The 13,280-nt window shown below is 39.3% G+C and overlaps 1 protein-coding gene and 1 long non-coding RNA gene across 8 annotated transcripts in view; both read left to right on the forward strand.

The window, feature by feature from the left end:
* The window catches only part of CNNM2 (cyclin and CBS domain divalent metal cation transport mediator 2), a 123,635-nt gene that overhangs the window by 74,931 nt on the left and 35,424 nt on the right, over positions 1–13,280 (forward strand). For 6 of the 7 annotated variants that reach the window (XR_013393183.1, XR_013393182.1, XM_028730401.2 and 3 more), the window contains exon 2: positions 9,864–10,007. The exons of the other annotated variant lie outside the window; for it this stretch is intronic. Coding sequence is in view for 4 of the 6 variants with exons in the window: in XM_028730401.2 (XP_028586234.2) it covers positions 9,864–10,007 (144 nt within the window). In the remaining 2 variants the exon portion in view is untranslated. The remainder of the gene's footprint in view (positions 1–9,863; positions 10,008–13,280) is intronic. 7 annotated transcript variants of the gene reach the window in all.
* Positions 1,985–4,959, forward strand: LOC144327992 (uncharacterized). Its single transcript, XR_013393184.1, has 2 exons — positions 1,985–2,654; positions 3,190–4,959. It is a non-coding gene; the product is annotated as an uncharacterized LOC144327992 (long non-coding RNA).

Genomic DNA, 13,280 nt, shown 5'->3' on the forward strand with positions numbered 1-13,280 from the left:
TTCCTTCTTGAAAGCGGTACCTATTTATCTACTTGCACTTAGGGGTGCTTTCGAACTGCTAGGTGGGCAGGAGCTGGGACCGAAGACGGGAGCTCACCCCGCCGCGGGGATTCGAACCGCCGACCATGCGATCGGCAAGTCCTAGGTGCTGAGGTTTTACCCACAGTGCCACCTGCGTCCCCACCATCATATATGAAGAGTAAAAAAATGTAACCATATTAAATGAATATGCTGAGTAGTTTTGAGACATAGATGACAATTTATTTATATACGATACATCTGATTATTTCCTTGTTATCCATTTAGTTTGTTAGTCTTACATTTACCGAAAACAGTACTATATTTGTTGTTTAGTGCTCCTCTGATTAACTTTATTGTGGTTACCCTTGACCAGATACACAGTTGGAATCCAGCGCTTGGTTGTTTTCAGTCCTTGATAAACACTTCCTTATCTCATTTGCTTTTATTTGTAGCTAAAGTTTTGAACATGTAGTATTCTAACTAATTGTTGTTGGACTCACATTTAATTCAAGTTCCTGATGTCAGGTTTAGACGTTACAGCACTTTTTTTTGTATTGAGAAAATCAAAAGAAAGCTTCCTGCTCCCTCTACTGGTGATGGTCTTGATTTTTAGCTTTGTTTCACTTGGTAAATTGATGGCTGATAAGTGAAGAACAACTTGTACAAATATGGAAGTACTAACATGTAAATTCCCAGCGGGGGGAAATGCATCTTTTCTGAACTTACCAAACAATTTAATTTATCTTGGAAATTGAAGGCCATGTGGAAAGATTAGAGCAGTAGTAATAGCCAGCAAGTTTGGAAAACTCAGCAGCAGCCAGAGGATTGGAGAAGACCAGTCTACATCCCAATCCCAAAGGAGGGCAGTGCCAAAGAATGCTCCAACTACTGCACAATTGCGCTCCTTTCACACGCTAGCAAGGTTATGCTTAAAATTCTACAAGGCAGGCTTAAGCAGTATGTGGACCAAGAACTCCCAGAAGTGCAAGCTGGATTTCGAAGGAGCAGAGGAACCAGAGACCAAATTGCAAACATGCACTGGATTATGGAGAAAACTCGAGAGTTCCAGAAAAACATATACTTCTGCTTCATTGGCTATGCAAAAGCTTTGACTGTGTCGACCACAGCAAACTATGGCAAGTTCTTAAAGAAATGGGAGTGCCTGATCACCTCATCTGCCTCCTGAGAAGCTACAGTTAGAACTGGATATGGATATGGAACAACTGATTGGTTCAAAATTGGGAAAGGAGTATGACAAGGCTGTATATTGTCTCCCTGCTTATTTAACTTATATGCAGAATTCATCATGCGAAAGGCTGGACTGGATGAATCCCAAGCCGGAATTAAGATTGCTGGAAAAAATATCAACAACCTCAGATATGCAGATGACACAACCTTGATGGCAGAAAGTGAGGAGGAATTAAAGAACCTTTTTAATGAGGGTGAAAGTGGAGAGCGCAAAATGTGGTCTGAAGCTCAACGTCAAAAAAACTAAGATCATGGCCACTGGTCCCATCACCTCCTAGGAAATAGAAGGGGAAGAAATGGAGGCAGTGAGAGATTTTACTTTCTTGGGCTCCATGATCACTGCAGATGGTGACAGCAGTCACGAAATTAAAAGACACCTGCTTCTTGGGAGAAAAGCAATAACAAACCTAGAGAGCATCTTAAAAAGCAGAGACATGAGTTGGTTCATATGGGGAGAAGTATTACAGTCTCCTGAGGGAAGGGGATGAAGGCTGGGACTACACTGTGTGTGTAGGATTGGGAATTTCACAAGGGGAGTCATTGTGCTACTGAAGTGTGGCACAATACAAATGATACAAATTCAAAACATTTCAACAGTATTAAAAACCAAATACCAAACACATCCGTGTTCCTGCCCAAAAGGCAAATAACATTGCCTACAAAAATATTAAGAGAAAGCAAGAATACTGAAGGATGCAAGGGCAGCGCATCAGGTGAAATGGGAACTGCTGCTGCTACTGTCACTACTCCCTCCACCACCATGCCTGCTGCTGCCAATGCCACCTGATCTGCTGCTGCTGCTGCTGCTGCTGCTATGTGCTCTGTCAGGTGGTGCCAATTTGAGGCAAGATCATGCCATTTTGGGTGAGATGTGATCTTGCCTGAAATTGGTGCTGGTGGCATTGGTGCCTTACCCTGCCCAATGGCTGTGCTGGCTCTGCCTGGTTGGAGGTGGGTGGGCAAAGCAGGTGGAAAAGCATGTCCTTAATGGTTCCTGCAGGCTCTCCCCAGTAACAATGCCTGTCAGGCAGGCAGCAGCTCCTCTTTAGAAGGGTTCCTAGCTTCTGCTAGACTATAATATACAAATTTTGTCTGCAAGTTCATAGAAACTGTATAAGCATGAGCACTGAAAGTACTGTCTACCACTGCATAGCCACTGGGGACAGCCATCATTGTAACCTCTGAAGCCAAGTACAAATACTTTTTCTGAGCATCTTTTTAGTGTAAGCATGGAGACCATTTCTTCAAAGAACCTACCTCTTTGATGTTCCAGAGAGATCAGAACCCTAAGACCTGGACAGCTAGCATTGTACTTCTTTACAGGTGGCAACAAGACAGAGAAGGCCAGCACAAGAGACAGCATTGCTCATGATATTTAACTCCTGGTAAGCAAAACTATGTTGTGCTGTTTTACCTTCTATATTTGTCATGAACTACCATTTTGGCAGTTCAGTTGGAAAGGGACATTTGACCACATATAATACATGGCTTTGGGATGAAATAATTAAAGGAGAGGAAGGGAGGGAGGAATCATAATGATATCGCAATATGATATCAGATGATATCTGAATCAGAATAACCATAATTCCACATTTATCCTACTTGTTTTTGTGTCTCATTGATATACCCTCACCATTTATTTATTCGTTCACAAAGCTGAGTTTCTTTTCTGCTTGGCTCTCCTTGCCTTGTTCTTCCACTTTCACCTCATGCTTTGCATGCACTCCCCCCCCCCCCCAAGCCCTGCTTCTTCCATCTCTGTCCTTGAGCAAAAGTATGCATATGAGTTGCAGAAGGTGTCCCTTGGGTTCATCTACTTGCTGTCATGTTGACATCTTTGGTTTTTCCTTACTTTTTAGGAGTATGTGAGACAATATCTACTGTTCTTTGTCACTTAACTTTCTCTGTGCTTTTTTCCAGCAAAGTGTCTGACTTGAGGATCACAACCCATCACTCAAGAAATATGGCAAGAAAAGGAAAGGCAGAGGAAAGAAATTTTACATTGTCTCCCTGCCAGAGATGTGGTTCATGAAACACCAAAGTGACTCTTCAGCATGAGCTCAAAAGAAATGATGAAACAAATATCAGGCCTGTGTCCTGGCAAACAGGACAGCTGTCCAGAAATGGATGCTAAAGTTTATGGGTAGTGTGATAGAGAGTTCTTAATTTGCGCTAAAATTCCACAGATGTTTCAAATAGGATAACATCCTGGGTGCAACAACTGGTACTGATAATTTAATCTACTTTGCTATGGTTCTTGAAAATGCAGGCTATATTTTGACTTCAGTCCAAAGACCAGTAAGGAAAGAGACAAATCCCTTTTGCTGTGGCTGGCAGTTACTGTTTTAAACACTGCTAAAGATCCATTGAGGGACGCGGGTGGCGCTGTGGGTTAAACCACAGAGCCTAGGACATGCAGATCAGAAGGTTGGCGGTTCGAATCCCCGCGATGGAGTGAGCTCCCATTGCTTGGTCCCTGCTCCTGCAAACCTAGAAGTTCAAAAGCATGTCAAAGTGCAAGTAGATAAATAGGTACCGCTCCAGCGGGAAGGTAAACGGCGTTTCTGTGCGCTGCTCTGGTTCACCAGAAGTGGCTTAGTCATGCTGGCCACATGACCTGGAAGCTGTACACCGGCTCCCTCGGCCAATAAAGCAAGATGAGCACCGCACCCCAGAGTCGGCTACGACTGGACCTAATGGTCAGGGTTGCCTTTACCTTTACTAAAGATCCATTGCAGTGGTAACTTTATCCACTGGAGCAATCTCCATTGTTCTGTGCCGTACTGTACTGTACTGTTCAGTGCACTGTTATTAAGCATGACAAATAAAGTAGCATCAAATTCCATTTGTCTCACTGTTGTTTGTAGCATGTAATGCAGGAGTTAAATTGATGCCTTTGTCTAGTGGAACATATATCAAATACTGGTGATTGCTGGCATACTTTGCGTGGCTACATCCAGACATTTTGGTAGCCAGTGAATCTATAGTCAGTCAAACCTACATTTGACAAGTATTCAGAAATTGCAAAGATTTGAAGCTGACTTCATAGAATTGTAGAGTTGTAGGATATCCTGAGGATCATCTAGTCCAACCCCTTGCAAGGCAATAATATGCAGCTGTCCTTGCTTGGTGATTAACAGCGGTGAACAGCTTTTTATCTAGCTTCAAAATGATAATTATCATTGATTAATGTAGAAGACCTGGTGAAGATTCCTTTAATGTTGTGATGATCTATGGACCCACACTACTTTCCCCCTTATAAGCTATGTTGGTTTATGTAAAAATTAGAAGGAAAGAAGTGCAACACTAAAAGGAAGAGGGAGACAGACCTCAGAGAGTGTCAATAGAAAGCAATGTGACAAACTTCAAAATGTGTGGATCATTTATTAGAATGCAAATTACAGTTACATTATATTTGAAGGCAAATGTAAATGTATTATTTATAATAAAGGATTTGCATGTTCTGTTGATCTTCTGATGAAATGAGTGATGTGTTATGTAACATTAGTTTCATTTACTTTGAATGTTGAGGTTCTTTTTCATGAGCACAATTCATGACAGTAATGAATTGCATTATGATTGCATGATTTGTGTTGAACATCAGTTTCCATGAACAACTGTTCTTGAAGAAATATTTGTGAAAACACTTTGTGGCATTTGCAGTCTAACAAATAAATTATCCATATAACACTCATTTGTACATTTGCCTCTCCTTTTCCCTTGGTTTTCAATGTATGTCTTGTGTATATTTATTTTCCTACCTAGCAGGCTAAGGTTGGTTGATATGTGACAATTTTGCTACTTTGAAAGTACTCCTGTATTGAAAACTTTATGTAGATTGTAAGAATTAAGATCAACATGTAGTTTGATTTGAATGCTTTTCATATCTAGAACTGCTATCCATGCAGGAAATCTGTTGTGTTTAAAGCAGTTGGTCATTTAAGCAACCTACGTTATCAACTATATCAACTATGACTTTTAGGCTGAAATCTTATGCTGCTTAAGTTGTTGGGAGTAAACACCATTGAACTTTCTTCTGAGCAGATGTCTAGGATCGCTCTGTTAAATTAGAAGCTTTTCACAGGCTGTTGCAGTTACATAAAAATAATTTGACCAATGCTTTCTGAACCATATTTTCTCCTCAGTTACTGTTTTCAGTGGTGCAGAACTTTTGGTATGTTCTACCAAAAGAATATAAATCAGTAATGTGAATGCTTGTATCAGTTATGAAAGGCTTTCCTATCGAAGCTGAAAGTGGTATCTGCACTCATCTTAGTGAAACATGCATCTAAATCCAGTGACTGTATGCCCAGAAGAGATGACATCCTGTAATAAAGGAATGAATTATGCTTTCTTCATGTACAGGATTAAAAAAACTGGAAAGGAAGAAAAAATAGTCCATATGTAAATATATTTAAATAACTGGAGCTTCTCGTGTTGCACTTAGATACTAGTAGTTTTAGTGGCCTAGGTTCTTTGTGGGTTTTGGTGTCTTTGTTTCTGCGAAATAATCAGGAACGTTGTCTTTTTCTTGGCTAGTCCCTAAATTGTACCTCTGTTTATACCAACCAACAGGCACTGGCCTGGTGGGTCCTTTACACAGAAATAATTATAATTATAATAAATAATTTATAAAATTCATTAACTTAGATAAATATGGGGGACTCTAAAGAAATTGAAAGAAAAGGAACTTGGAAGTTGTGGGTTGATAAAGTCACAATATTCAGATAACACTTGAAACTATCCATTCAGATCCATGATGGTAGGATTCCTATCAGAGATCCTGTAGTAGCAGATAATTCAGTCCTGTGATCAAAATTTGCTGTTTCTCCTAAAGACGTCTAAGATAGTAATCAATTTAAAGTTGTAAACCAAAATTAATCCTACATAGTCACATTGAAATTCAGTTACATTCATGCACACATAATTTTGCTGTTCTTGAGTCTTTGAATTACATTATGAGCATCCTATCATATGCATAAGAACTTGTAAATTAAGCCCCACTGGTTTCAAGTGTGCAGAGAATTCCTGCTGTGTCCATTGTTGTATCAGGTGTAGTCATCTAAAGTCACCACTCTCCTGTTGGCTCACTGACCAATTACAGTGGTACCTCATTTAAGAACAGTCCAGTTTAAGAACGATTCGGTTTACAAACTCTGCAAAACCGAAAACAATGTCCCAATTTGAGAACTTTACCTCAGTCTAAGAACAGAATCCGAATGGTGGAAGGGCACCGGTGGCGGGAGGCCTCAGTAGGGAAAGCGCGCCTCAGTTTTAAGAATGGTTTTGGTTTAAGAACAGACTTTTGGAATGGATTAAGTTCGTAAACCAAGGTACCACTGTACAACATACATAAACTGTAGCAATAACCTCAACACACAATTATTACTTACTTTACCTTTTTATGCTAGTAAAAAACCCACAGAAGTGTCAAGCTGAAATATTCATCTTTAATATGGAAGATCTTAGAAATGGTTAAACTTAATGGAGCTTGTCTGACATACAGTACTTTACATATTATATATTATCTAGCCATGTAAAAACCAAAATGCAGTTGATATTCAAAACCACCACACCTGTCATTCTGTCATTCTGGTGGTAAAATATTTTCTGACTTTGGTGGTGTATGATCAGGCAGGTAAAAATTAGTTCTACAGTCACATAACAAACTTTGATTAGAACTTCCAATACTCGGATTGTAGATTCGTAATGTTATAATTGAGCAGGAAGTAATTTGTCCATCCTCCATAGTTTATTAGCATGTGCATAATTAAAAATACAAATCATTGTTCTAATAATGATCTTCATTGAAAAACAAGGTCTCTTCAAGATAAGTCTTGCTGGTGCTGTGGAGTTGGTATTTGAAGTATGTCCATCTGCATCTAAACGAGTAGCTCCAAGACAATCAGATTATGTAGTAGTTACTTTGGTGAGAATATCGCGTAAGTGGAATGGAAACTTCATTTTGAGTCTAATATTAGACCTTGCTTTGGAAAATTCCTTTTAAATGATCACAAGCTGGGAATAGCAAAAGTATTTAGCTTTCGACAGACAGCATTCACAAAGAATTTGTTTTTAACTGATTATGTTAGGTCCCTGGGAAAGCAGATGTGAAGCTTACCAAGCTGAATTGGTTTGACCTGATGCAGTGTTCATGTCAGTTGTTAGGGTCCCCTCCCTGGTCTATTTTTTCCAAGATAGCTTCATTCTTTGACCATGAGTGAGTTTGGATGGAATACTTTGAATGCTTGTTAGTTTAGTAAATCTCAGCTTCTTCCACCAATTTCCTATTGTCTACAAATGAGTTTAATAAAAGTCAATCAGACTGTTTTGATTACTTCCCAGACGATGGGTATTTTCTCAGAAGTACCACTGAGTTCAGTGAGACTTACTCCTTGGTTAAGTATGTACAGGATTACAGCCTTACAGCCCTGCAATTGTTTACACAATGATGTTCAGATGTTTTGTTTGTTTGCTTCTTTTTTAGTCCTTTAATATCTAGGAAATGAATCATCTGAAGTGAGACTAGCTAGACTTTAATTGGTAGTTTAACTGTTCTTTAGTGAACTCTCTGACACTATAGTTTAGTGCAATTTGCTGCATGGTTAATAAGCTTTGGATTGACTTTGGTTTACCAGTGATCATTGACAGCTAGGATAGCTCAAGCAGTAGAGCCTGAGACTCAGAGTCAGGGGTTTGAGCCTCACATTGGGCAAAAGATTCCTGCATTGCAGAGGGTTGGACTAGATGACCCTTGTGGTCCCTTCCAACTCTGCAATTATATGATTCTATGTTTGTTGTAATGAAGATCCCCCTTGTAAAACTGTGGCATTAAAATTCCCACCATTTGTATAATCAATAGATTTATTTGAAGTATAGAAAATAGGTGTAACAAAAAATGTCTGAGAGTGGCATATCTAAGCTTATTTGTTCAATTATGGTAGTTGACAGTATACTGGCTGTCACTTGCCTGTGTTAAAATAAGTTATTGCGCTGCTTTTAATTCAGCATATGATTGAATTCATCTGTTTGCAAATGAACAGTATAATACAATACATCTGGTGTTTGCTAATGTGGAATGTCAGTAAACTAGGAATAATTATCATCTTAGCTACAGTCAGTGAGGTGAGGTGAAACATTTTCTATTTCATAAGTTCATTAGTGATAATGAATGGATTGCGGCTGGAAATGTAATATTAGTCAAGCTTGGCAGTTTCAAGATTTCTACCTCTATTTACTAAATACAAGTAAAATAAACATGCTAATTCAGATCACAGGGCCATCAGAAAATTTCCCAAAGCAAATTGGAAATTTACCTGTTGGCAGTGAATGAGGATGACTCCTCTTGCTGTACTTGGCAGGAAGAGCCCAGAAATCTTTTTGCCTCCTTCCTAGTCTGAACATGCCTGCGGTCAAAGACAGTTAAGGTCCTCTTGGGTACTCAGCTGCCCCATGTATTACCATCACTTTTACTCTCCTTTCATGAGCTTTTATGCGCTGTTTCTCATCTTTGTTGGCTATGGTGTTAGGGAGTGTGTGAGAGAGTCTGACTATTGTTCATTCCCTTCTGTTTATGGATGGGGTGGGGGCTCACATCAGCCGTCAAGTGGTTCAGGAAATGTGGAAAAGTCCCAGCTGAATATCAGTGTCTTGGAACTTGGTGAACTTTGTGCAGTTCAGCTCAGTCTAAGTCTCTTGATGTTGGAGATCAGGGGCATGCACTTGCTGGTTCACACAGACAAAACATTGGCAAAAGCATATGTAAATGAACTGGTGGGACTTGGTCACTGAGGCCAACAGCCTTTTCAATTGTGCTGAATGCAACCTGCTCTCCTTGAAAGCTGAACAGTTAGCAGGCCTGAAGTACACCATGGCAGATTGGTTAAGTTGCAGAATCATAAATGAAGCATAGTGGCAGCAGAATCTGAGGGCGTTTTAGATGCTGCTGGATAGTTTGGGGCATACAGTCAGTGGTGGTTCTCTTTGCCACACCTGAAAATACTCAGCTGCAGGTCTGTCTCATGTGTCTGCCATGTGCAGCTACCCAGGGGAACAGATGTCTTAAAATCCATTTCACCAGCTAGCCTACTATATGCCTCCCAGCCATTTTGCGAGTTCCAACAAATAGTGAAGAAGGATCAGAGACTCACAATTGATCTGATTCTGGTGGCCCTCATTGGCCATGGAGTCCATGATTTCTGGACCTGGTGACTATGACTGTGCCTAACCGGTGGCCATTGCCACTGTGTTAAGACCTGCTAGTCCAGGAGCCAGTATTTCCTCCCTGGCTAGAGCTCTTCCCAGCTGACAGCCTGGAGGCTTAACCCAATACAAGGTTGTCGTAGAATGGTCGAGTTTTTATAAATATCACCTGTTATAATTTTTGGACCAACTACATACAAGTTCTACCTGTAAACAGCTTTATGCTGATTCTAATAATCGTTATGAACTTTCAGATATAATTGTATTTTAGATTGACAGTATCCCTTTAACCATCTGTTGTTTCATTGCAGGATCCATCCATGTCATTTTGACAGCGGCTGGCTAGTGATTCTGCTATAATTTCTAATTTCTTGGTCTACTACTCTGTGCAGGTAAATCTCACTTGGCAATAGTGCAGCGGGTGAACAATGAAGGGGAAGGGGATCCTTTTTATGAAGTCTTGGGCATTGTTACATTGGAAGATGTAATTGAAGAGATCATCAAATCTGAGATTCTAGATGAAACAGATCTGTACAGTGAGTATTAATCCCCATGATTTCCCCCCTCAAAATAGTTTGGAGCCTTCCTTCAAATAAAGTTCCCTATCTTGTTTATTTTTTGAGATAAATTGCTTAAGATCTATGAAGTAGAATTGGAACTTCACTCCAATTAAAAGTGCTTGTCATCCACAGACCCCTCTGTCATGACAGGCAGTCTTTTCTAACGTTTTCTTTTAGCCTATCAGAACATTTTACTACTGACAGGCATTCTCTGGGGTGAATAGTGCTCCACTCAGCAATCTTAACAATTTCTTCCAAACTTCTATACTATAGGCTAGAGACAAACGAGTGTTGTTGCACTGTTACCTCTGGTGAAACAAATTTTGCCCGCAATTCCAAAGTCTCATTACTAGAGGCAAAAGTGGAGTGAGTGTAAACACCCCAACAGCAATCTCTCTTTTAAGCAACCTTCAGTTATTTGGGGGAAGAAGAATCTATCCACAGCATAGGAAGGAGATTTATTCAGAAACACAAATAGAGAGAATCAATAACAACATTGGAAAAATACAGCACCAAAATTGGGCAATTGCCCAATATATAGTTCCTATCACACTTCAAGTAAATGAAGGAAAGTGCCTGTAAAAATAATACAGAATTACACACTATAAAAAGAAAAAAATCAGTGCTTAAAAATTGTATTTAAACAAATAGTACAGCATTTAACTGTAATATACACAAAGCCAATGTATCCAGTGTAAACCCTCAAATTGGGGTGGACACATTAATGGATATCTGATCTGTGTCAATTTTGCATATGTTTTTTCATAAGTCTATTCTAGCCCATTTCTACATGAATCTGCATAATTTTTTTTTATTTAAATGTGAACCTACATTTCTAAATGTATTTTATCCTAAAATACACCGTTTTTTGTTTCTTGCATTTTGATGTGTTTCTTGAGCCAAAAACTGCTTTGCTAAAGTCAGAGACATACATACAAAATCTAAATAATAATTATGCTGCAATCTGTATATTACTCTTGGAGAAGTAAATTGTGTCACTTTGCTGAAAATGCTGACTAGTTGAACTTATCCTCCATTCTTATACTCTAGACAGCATTAAAACTCACTATAAGAAACTATGTACACGATTATAAATAATAAAAACTATTGGTACTCAAAACATCATTATTACATGAAAACCATTACTTGGGAAAAGCACAGAATATCTCCCCTTTTGCTTTATCACTTTTTAAGCATATATACATCTGTTTGTAATAAAACCTAAAACTTGCTTTAAAACAGTGGAATTGTAATTTGGTCACTTAAAATTTAATTTAGTTAGAGACAGCTGGTTTAGGGGATAACCAGATATATACCCTGTTGGGTAGATTACTTTTTAATCTGTTTAGGTAAGCAGTGGTAGAAAAGTACCAAACAGCATTTAGTAAGTTTTCCTATGGTTGTGATATTTTTATATTTTTTCCCTTACATTTTTGTGTGTATTTTATTGTACTGGATGTTAAGTATTGTTTAAAGTGACTGTTTTAATTTGCATGCACTGTGTGTATACTGTGGCTAAATATTGTAGTGTTTTTAAATATAATCACATTGGGTGTTATCTTTTTAGCATATATAATTTTGTGTTATTTTTACAGACATTTCTCTTAATAAAGAATGTTGAAATAAGACAAGAGATCCATCACTCCTCTTCCATCTTTTGCCCGTTTCCCTTGGAAGAAAAGGGGATGGGTGGGAAGAAGGTTCATTCTTATTGGCATGATCTCTTGTCCCTCACCCCACTGTAACTTTAAAAAGGAAGGAAAAAGTGAGGGTATAAGGAGAGGAATTGTTCATTTGCTATATCTGAGTTCCAGTCATTCAGTGGAACTCTTTACAGGGGAAGTGGAAAAAGCATAAATGGAACTTCACTATCTGTATGATACATAATTCCTGTGTGTGTAGGATGCAGGAAAAGATGGAAGCCCTTCTGTGAATTATCATGGGTTTCCACTTGAAAATACGTTAGGTTTGATTTTACCATAAAGAGAAAGCAATGATTCTGTAAATATTTCGATTTTTAAACATTTGCCCGTTACAACTTTCTTCATTTCCTGTTTGGTTCATTCTTCATTTCCTATGGGGTGTTAGGGGAGAGGTAGTGCCTCTGGTGGGGGACATGCCATGCTCCTTCTGGGGTAGTTTGTCCATCTTTGGTCCTTATCCTGCACTCAGCTGTCACCTGTGGCTCCTAAAAGCTGTCAGCATGTGACACCAGCACCATGAAAAGGCTTCAACTTGTGGTTAAACCAGGTGAGGGTAGCCAATGGGTCTCAAACCCTCAATAAGTTAGGGACATCCCTGCATATGAAGACAGGCTCTGGTGGATTGAGCGGACAAGACCAATAGTAGGTCCAATGATCGAGAATGCATTTCTGCACATGCTGTAGAGGAAGGTAGCCCATCTAGGAGAAGGAAAACTCTGATCCTAAACCTCCACTGCTTTGCAGGATATCTTTGGGAGAAGAAATGCTAAGGAGTGAACCCTACACAATCTGGAGTGGAGTCCCTAAGATGGTTGGATGGCGCCTTGTATGCCTCCTTCTGGCAAATCCTGTTGCCAAGCACATTGCTTTTCTTTCCTTTGTATCACATCAGTGAGGCTAAAAGGGGAGGAGGTCTTGTCGTATGGGCAGCCCAGGACCTCCATACACACTGTCTAAGCTTGGGCCCCAGAGAGGTTACTTCGGTGCTGCTAATGCAGCAGTTTGGCTTCACCTCCCCAAGGTGCGCCCCACTGTCTATCAATGGATGCCAACAACATTTTTTAAAAATAAAATCATAGGACTTTTACAATACTTGGCTACTAAGCATTCCTATATTGCTGTAAATATCTCAGTCCCGGCTAGGCATTTCACTGCTGTTGTAGACACTTCTACTAGTTCCACAGTTAATCTAATAGGCAGCAGAGCCAACTTTCCTCCACTTGGTTCATAAAATCTATTAAATTCACCTAACCTGATACAGTTTTCTTGTCCGCACTAAATATTTATAAGTATGAGAGCAATAAATCCACTCCTGATGATCTTCAGGATCTGTGAGTTGTTTCTTTCACATCAACTCTTTCCCAAAATACTTCCATTGTAGAGTTATTGTATAATGTATAAGGACATTACAGTGCTGCTTATAGAGCAGCACTGATGACTTCTGGCACAGGGTGTCCCTTTGTGCTGATACAGGAAGTCTTTTGGCTGATTTTTATGTTCTGAGCACAGCATGAAAACAGAGTCATAAGTTTGTTCACTCTATAAC

The sequence above is a fragment of the Podarcis muralis genome, chromosome 6 (assembly GCF_964188315.1).
Source record: "Podarcis muralis chromosome 6, rPodMur119.hap1.1, whole genome shotgun sequence".
In the NCBI taxonomy this organism is placed as follows: domain Eukaryota; kingdom Metazoa; phylum Chordata; class Lepidosauria; order Squamata; family Lacertidae; genus Podarcis; species Podarcis muralis.